The sequence below is a fragment of the Rutidosis leptorrhynchoides genome, chromosome 5, assembly GCF_046630445.1.
Source record: "Rutidosis leptorrhynchoides isolate AG116_Rl617_1_P2 chromosome 5, CSIRO_AGI_Rlap_v1, whole genome shotgun sequence".
Classification (NCBI taxonomy): domain Eukaryota; kingdom Viridiplantae; phylum Streptophyta; class Magnoliopsida; order Asterales; family Asteraceae; genus Rutidosis; species Rutidosis leptorrhynchoides.
The window spans coordinates 58,640,839-58,649,492 of record NC_092337.1 but is presented as its reverse complement, the minus strand read 5'-3'; the positions used below and the strand labels follow the sequence as shown (position 1 = coordinate 58,649,492).

The following is an 8,654-nucleotide window of genomic DNA, read 5'->3' as shown; positions in this document are numbered from 1 at the left end:
AGCCTCAAGAGGTAGATAAAACTTAAAAACAAACATTACTTCTGTTGTAAAAATGTTTTATTTCATCAACTTTGTGGTGGCCTGTTCAAAGTTTTAAATATGTGTTCTTAGAAACATGTTACAACATGTACTAGCAGACTTATTGTTCTTCTTGGCCGCTGCATGTGTAGCCGGGCACTTATGAAGTAGAGGATGTCTTTTTTTTTTTTTGGTGTTAAAAGTGGTAATATTATCTTTCTTTTGGACCAACTGAGCTGCCACGTTATGTCTTCAGTTTTTGCATACATACACTTTTATGATGAATTGGTATTTAATAATTGTACTCATGTGAACACTAGCAATTGCTATCTTTGAACAAATTTAGTCTAATTAGTTTTTTTCCTTTATATCAATTGGTTTATTACTAGTAACTTACAATGAATGTGTGTTGTGCTTGGAAAGAAAAAAAGAAATTGACTCATGAAGAGGAGTTGGAAGTGTTTGACGATTTCATCAAAGATGGTTATGTTTATAACGGTTTGACTAGAGCTGATCTATCCTGTTGATGTACATATCATACCTATTTTATTCCTTATTTATAACTTCAATTTATGTTGATATATGCTATTCTATTGACGACCGTACTGATTAGTGATTAATTTAGATATATTGACCAATTCATTGTAGATTATTGTACTGTTATTATATTAATTATTGATTGATATTAATTAGTGTAAATTAATTGTTTATTTGTGTAATCTAATAGATGATCAAGGATGCAATTGTTACGTTGAAGGAGAAGACCGGATCTAGTCAGTATGCGATCATGAAGTTTATTGAAGAGAAGCAAAAGAATCTTCGGGCGAATTTCAAGAAAGTTTTGTTGACTCAATTGAAAAAATTCGTTGCTGGTGGTAAATTAGTTAAAGTCAAGGCATCCTACAAGCTACCGGCCGCAAAAGCTCCGTCTACATCTGCTCCGGCGAAGAAGAAATAAGCCAAAAAAAGCCACCAAGCCAAAGACAGTGGCTAAAAAGGCTCCTGCTAAGAAAGCGGTCGCCAAGCCTAAGTCTGCTCCAAAAGCCAAAGCTGTAGCCTAAGACAAAAGCTGCTGCTAAACCTAAGCCAGCTGTGAAAGCCAAGCCGAAGAAAGCTGTAGCTAAGCCAGCTGCAAAGCCGAAAGCTGCAGCTGCAAAGGCTAAGCCAAAGCCTAAGACGCCAACGAAACCGGCTAAAGTTGCACGGACGTCTACAAGATCTACACCTGGGAAGAAAGTAGCGGCTGCAAAGCCTGCACCGAAGAAAGCGCCGGTGAAGAAGGCGGCTGTTAAGAGTTTGAAACCTAAAGCTGTTAAACCTAAAGCTGAGATGAGGGTGAGGGATATTAGTACATTGTTATGTTTTTCTAGGGTTAATCTTGTGTAAAATGTGGTTATCCTTGTATGGCTAGTAATGGTTTATAGAATTTTCTAGTTTTTCAATCAGTTTTTTACTTTAGTGCCTTATATATTTCTTTTATCTTCAATCAATTGTTCTTACTTATGATATTGTGTTCTTCATCTTCATTGTGATTGAATATTTTTTGTAACTTTTGTTGGTTAATGGTGGCTTAAGTTACATAGGTGAATGATGTACTAATGGATTAGGGGCTCTAACATCCACATAACTTGTTTATATTCTGCAGGAGAGTGCTACCTAAGAGAATCTGAAATAATATTGAGCTATTGGCTGGTAAATTTGTCACTTTTATCAATTAAAAGTTTGACACTAGATACTGATAATAAATTGCATAATCTGAATCTGAATGTAACTAATCTGGTTTTTTTAGACAAAGACCATTGGCTACCATGTTATGTCTTCAGTTTTTGCATACTTACATTTTTATGAAGGATGTACTAATGGATTGTTTATACATTATATATACCAATTTACTGATTTTTATTTTATGGTTTCAAAACTAAGTTGAGCTCTAACATCTGCATAACTTGTATGTATTCTGCAAGTGTGTGCAACCTAAGAGAATCTGAAATAGTACAGTTGTGTGAACCGATTTATGTTTAACCATCGATCCTTATCCATTACCTTCGAGTATAAATATTTAGCTATTAGTTAACTTGTTGTCATATACAGTACAAGTTATCAGAATCAAAGATTGATTTACATTAATGCTCATACACGTATATGTGTTTAATATTGTTTGAATAAGTTTAAACTGAAGATTAAATGCAATTTATATCAACAGATGACAAATGATTAATTGGGCAGCAGCTCATATGTTACAATTTGGGTGACTTTTGGATCCATTTCTTTTGAAAGTTATATTTTGGCCAGTTTTAACCTATTTATTTATATATATATTTGACAGTTATCCTAAATACTGAGTCAAGATTTAAGCTGTAACTGGAAATAAAAACAATTATATATTGCAATATTTGTCTTAGCATGCACACAATCAATTTGGAATTAACAATATTCGAGCTCAATAAGAGAAAAAAAAAAAAAAAAAAAAAACAAAGTTAAAACCATTGAGAATATGAAAAGTTAATTAAAACCACAAGGTAAACATGAAAAAACCAATAGTTTTTTAGGCGATATAACAATTGTTCACCGAAGATAAAAGAACGGCCTATTAATTAAAAAATCATGGCAAACATATCTTCAATATTCCAAAAAGCAGAGGCCATGGTGCCGTCTACACTCAAGTACCTCAATGAGGTTACATTAGACCTAAAGATATCAAACGCTTCCTTGCTAAAATCACAACCTACGGTCTCAAAATATTGCAATTTTGGGCACCCCTTTGCTAGCTCCACAAGTCCTTCATCTGATTCTCCCACATTAAGGCCAAGTGTAAGATGCCTCAAATTACAACCGTACTTCCCGATATACCCCAATCCCTCGTTACTCAACCCTACTCCACGCGTCTCAAAATATACATCCAACTTTTCAAGTTTATCGCAACCAATAAATAAAGAACGGAACCCAATGTCTAGTGGGAAATCATCCGTATATAGCAAAAGCATTTTAAATTCTTTAAGCTTTTTCATATGCTTTCCAATATTGCTCAAGACCTCATTCGTCATCTCAACGGTATCAGTATGTAAACATTCTAATTCAACACATTGTTCCGCAAGATAATTAACCCCAACATGTGACACCATGCCACCTGGTTTACCAACGTAAAGTTTGCGCAACTTCTTGCAATAAATACTTATGTCTCGCAATCCTTGATCCATGATTTGAGCAGTTGTATATAGTACTTTTAAGTTACAACAACTCTTAATCAACTCACGAAAGTCGTCACTTCCAATAAGAAATCCATCTTCACAATTCAATTCGGTTATCAAATGTGCAAACGGAACAACAATTTTTACATCACAACGAGGACTGATCCTCATCATCAAATGCTTCAAACTATCAGGAAGCTTGAAACTATAATTATATTCATCCTTATGATCATCACTAAATTCACCACCACCAAATTCTTCTAAATTAACCGCGTACCAAAAAAATTCCACAAGATGGATAAAATCACAGCAGTCTATCTTAACAGAAACCAACCGACTGCAATTTTTTGCAACATTAACAAGGTCTTTTATATCAAAGTTTACACCTTGAAAATTTAACTTTTCAATTACCGTGTTACGTGAACCCAATTCACGTAACCAATTTTCACCATTCTCGTCGATTTTGTTATGAAACAAACACAAATCTCTCAAATTATTACAATATTTTCCTATATGAAATAACCCTAACGTGGAAAAACCAGCACACTGCGATAGCTCAATTACGCGAAGCTGTTTGCCACGTGTTTGAGCCAATAACTGAATATCAGAATCACTTAGAAACAAAGTTTGGAAACATACCGAATTTAAGAGATATAAAGATGAAGTGATTTGTTGAACCCATGGAGTGATGAACACGACATGATGATCATCCACCTCGGGTGTTCCATGCAGGGTTAGTGATCGAATTAGAGGAAAACGTTGACAAAAGCGTGATGGTGACGTGGCATAATGAGTATCGACGGTGACATGCTGGCGTGTCTTGCCCTCTATATCACAGGATTTTCGACAGATTAAAGATAAACTGTTGCGGTCGTTTATGAAGGGTATAACACAGTCGAAAACTACGTGGATATTACGATTATAAATCTCTTCCATGGCCATATCAATTAGGATGATGAAGCTGATGATTTTCTTTGACGAAGCAGATTCTTAACGATGGTTAGGGTTTTGTTATATGTTGTACTCCCTCCGTATCTGCTTATATTTATAGAGTTGTCAAAAGATTAATTCTAAATAAATAAATATACGGAATAAATAAATATTAGAAAAAATATCATGATTGGTTCCCAAAGTTTGTACTAAAAATCAAGATGAGACCTAAACTTTAAATTGATCATAGTTGGTCCCAAAATTTTAACATTGTACACGGTTGGTCCCACGATTTGACAAACGTTAATACCATCCGGTTAAATGAAATATGTGCCAAACATGTGATGTGCCTTTTCGTTTTTTTACATGTTGATTTTTGGTACAAACTTTGAGGACTAACCATGATTTTTTTTATTTTTATTTTTTTGATAAAAACATCGTGATTCAATTTGCAACCCTACCAAGAGCTACAATTTCTAACAAAACCACAACTGCCATTAATTTAATCATGTATGTTCATCTTAATGTTTTCTTTTTCCCTAATGTCAGATAAATTCCATTGCCCCTAGTCATCTTTAATTACGATCCACTATCCTCAGCTTTAATAAATCAAATCATCAAAAGTTACTTTAGTATAATACACACACATACCACTTTTTTTTTTCTTTCTTTTTTTCTTTTTTTGGCAAATAAACAAAAACTTTATTTTCAACTAGTCTCCAACTAGGAGACAAGGAAATCGAGAAACATAAGGAAACGCCACAACAAAAGGCTCGATGACACTAAACAACTAACCAAGACGCTAACTAAAATCGAGCTTAATCGTGGGCATTGGAATGGCAAAATGACCCGTACCCGATGGAAAAACCCGAAACCCGACAGTTTTGGGCCGGATTCGGGTCGGATTTCCAGGTCCACGGGCCGGGTATGGGAATAGTTTTTAAAATTTATCCGGGTTCGGGTATGGTTTTAGACACAAACCCGGTTACCCGGCCCGTATACCCGAAAAGGGACCGAATCCATATACCCGACCCGTTTAAATTTCAATATCTATTCCTTATAAGATATTATATATATATATATATATATATATATATATATATATATATATATATATATTATGACTTTGTTTATTTACGAGTTAGTAACAGTGGACAATCACTTCACTTTAATGGTATACAAATACAAATGGATCCAAGACAGTGCCTTCGAATATGTGATGGATCACTTGTTGTATTACTGTATCTTTTTTAGTTGCAAGTGATGATTAATTTGTTACTATATTTATTATTACGAATTTATAATGCTGGACTATGAGACTCATTGACTCAAAATATCCCCGCTTAAGGTTAATGTTTTGTTTAACCAACTCGAGTATATTATATATATTAGACTAAAACTTCAAATTTTCATATAATACCAAGAATCCCAAAGAGTTAGTGTAACTATATATGGGACGCGAATACCCGTGGGGAAACCCGAAACCCGATAGTTAGTAAGTAAATGGGGACCCGCCGGGTTTGGGACTGGGTTTTCTAATCGAGTTTGGGACTGGGATTACTTAGACCCGGCCCGATGTCATCCCTACGTGGGCAACACCAAAACAAAGAAAAGACAACCACCTAATCCTGACACAAACTAAACCAAACCAAGAACAAGCAATAATCAAATCAAGATCCGCCCTAATTTGCCTCGAACGTGAATGTAAACTCGATTCCAACCCCATCCGAATTGGGACCTCCACTCCTAAATTCGTCAAAGAACCCAACATCCTCTAACACTTCACCCGCACCCACACCAATATGCGTTCCTTTTACACTCACGAAAGGATGATCACCTTTTTCCATCCCGACATCCTCTTCGTCGCTAGAATCACGCAAACAAAAACGTCCACCCTTTAACCTCTTATCCTTAACTTTACCTTTCATATTTAACTTACTTTTCGAATCAAGCTTTTTCACCCCATTAATCCACAACTTGCTAGAGTGCACGTACCACCCCCCCTACAGTGACCTTTGCACAATTTATTCGCACAAATACAAAATTTACGACCTTCACTATTCCCCGTAGCAACTTTAGCCAAGTTATCAAGAAGTTTAACATTAACCTTGTCACCCACCACCGGTTTCACAACCTCCACACGTCTTATTTTAGTTGATAAAAGACCCGCACTAAACTCATCAAGCTTTATATCAACCATCTCGAGCAAATACGAACAACTCTTAGCCACGACTTTATCACGAGACAAATTGTCCTTAACAACCCCCGACATCTTAACCACGCCACTTCCCGAACCCAATCCCTCCCTATTCTTCTCGTTTCCAATACCCAAATCCATACTCTTATTCCCAATGACAGCCTCCTCATTGCCATCGAAACAACCCGACGCAAACATACAAACCACTTACTGGCGATTGAGACAAACTAGAAATTAATCGATTAAGTAAATTAGATATGTGTACCGTAATAGCTTCCGATTATACCTCCACCACCATTTAATTGTTAACGAATCCTCTTAACAAGAAAATCAACATGTAAAAAGACGGAAAAGCCCATCACATGTTTGGCACGTATTTCCTTAAATGGATGATATTAACGTTTGTTAGATCGTGGGACCAACCGTGTACAATATTAAGAACTTGGGATCAATCATGATCGATCTAAATTTTATGTCCCATCATGATTGTTGGTACAAACTTTGAGGACCAACCGTGATATTTTTTCTAAAGATTATCTAGAATCTAGAATAAGTATAAGAAAATATGTAGAGTTTTAAAAAAGTTAACGAACGTACGTTACTCCGCATATTTAGAAACTAGTGTTGTAGCCCGCGCTTCGCGACGAATATTTGTAGGCGTTCGTGCTCTAAAAGCCTACACTTCGGTTGAAAATTTGGTTGTACCATTCTGCAGGAAGACAACAAAGTAAGGAGTCAGTTTATATGCCTGAAAAGGTTGGTTGGTTTAGATAGTATGATTTCACAATTATTATATATTTAACAAATGAATCCAAAATACATTAATACAATTTCTCAAATTGTATAGGAAAATACCAAATAACAGTTACGTTGCAGCATGTAAATGCTACGGTACTAAGTACTAACATCGTCAGTTTTACAATAACTGAAAGTCGTATTTTCAGTTAAAATAATGTGAAAATGTAAAAAAACCACAATAATTGGATCCTTAACCCAAACTAACATAATTGATCACATTAACAACTATATTTATAATCCAATTGATATGATACCGAAAGCTTGACCCATTTGACCCAAGTTTGAGAGTTTGGGTCTCAATTGCCAGGTATAACATAAAGTAGAACATGATTAGGATAAACCAAATAACATTAGTTGTGGCATGCTGAATGCTACCAACATCAGTAATTTTGAAAATTTTGGAAGTCGTATCTTCATTCAAATAATGTCAATTTAAAAAACTGAAACATTGAGTTGTAGCTCGGCGGGTAGTGGCATGCCTCTCTTAGAGAGAGGTCAGGAGTTCGACTCCGCTGAGGTGCAACATTGCACTCAATGTTATCCCTTGACCTGAAGTATCCACCTAGGTCGCCTTTCGCTTCGTGCGGGGGCAGCAGGGGAGGGGGGTTTTACTTGGCCGTGCCCTTGGATCGGTTTCAAGGTTTCCTCCCGGGCAGCGATGGGGGCAGGGTTTATCGCTGCATCGGCATAATCGAAACGGGAGATGATCGCAACGGGTGGTTAAATCCCCCTCGGGTGATCCCAATCACTGTTAAAAAAAAAAAAAAAAAAAAAAAATTAAAAAACTGAAATCACAACCTCCTGTAAGACATGTTCGTGTAACTCATGGGACCTATACGGCAAATCGAAAATCGCACGGAACTGAAAGGCACAAAATTAAGAAAATCATATCTATAGATTCACCAACTTTCAAAACTAAAATAAAATTCCTAAAATCAATAGGAGATTTGAAGTGAGATGCTTAAACAACCTTAAAAGAAAGAAAGCACATCAACGAAAACAATTGCTACCAATTAAGAAAAATAAAAAATAAAAAAATAGAAAATGTAAATACCTGCGAGTGCCAAAAACCTAATGCAATTTTTGAACGTGGTGACGGTACTGGCGAGCGATTGCACCGACAATCTGGCGATGGTGGATGGTGACGGAAGGTGAGCGCGTGGAGGTAGGGGTGCCGTACTTAAAGTCCAAATGAAGATGCAAACTGTTTTTAGGTTGAATGGATAATCGAAAGCATAGTACACCAGTCGGTTAAAATTTGTTTAATGGGTCGGGTCACAACCTAAACGGTTTCTACACCATTCACCTCCTTTTTATCCGATCAAATGAGATTTTAACGTACTTAAATTTAAAATTAAAATTACCTTCCTTACGATCCAATCAAATGAGATTTTAACGTACTTAAATTAAAGGTGCCGTTTGTTTGTCTCTTAATAGAATGATTTAGCGTTGAATGCTTTACCATTCAGCAGCATTCAGTGCGTTTATTTCTAGCCTCCGACAGTGGTGATTCTAGGATCCGG

The 8,654-nt window shown here is 36.0% G+C and overlaps 1 protein-coding gene and 1 pseudogene across 6 annotated transcripts; one reads left to right on the top strand and one right to left on the bottom strand.

The window, feature by feature from the left end:
• The first annotated feature begins 416 nt into the window (after positions 1-416).
• LOC139848652 (uncharacterized) lies at positions 417-1,404 on the top strand (annotated as a pseudogene).
• A 1,072-nt stretch (positions 1,405-2,476) lies between these two features.
• Positions 2,477-8,338, bottom strand: LOC139847633 (coronatine-insensitive protein 1-like). Of its 6 annotated transcripts, none has more exons than XM_071837342.1 (3): positions 8,186-8,338; positions 6,931-7,042; positions 2,477-4,241 (listed from the first exon to the last, which is right to left on the bottom strand). In XM_071837342.1, exon 3 carries the CDS (start codon positions 4,146-4,148, stop codon positions 2,613-2,615), a length of 1,536 nt encoding a protein of 511 aa, XP_071693443.1. In that variant the 5' UTR covers positions 4,149-4,241; positions 6,931-7,042; positions 8,186-8,338; the 3' UTR covers positions 2,477-2,612. The 6 variants fall into 6 exon arrangements, with proteins under 6 accessions (XP_071693443.1, XP_071693446.1, XP_071693442.1 ...); XM_071837345.1 differs by having other exon boundaries at positions 2,477-3,776; XM_071837341.1 differs by lacking the exon at positions 8,186-8,338 and adding an exon at positions 8,102-8,132.
• Positions 8,339-8,654: the final 316 nt, after the last annotated feature.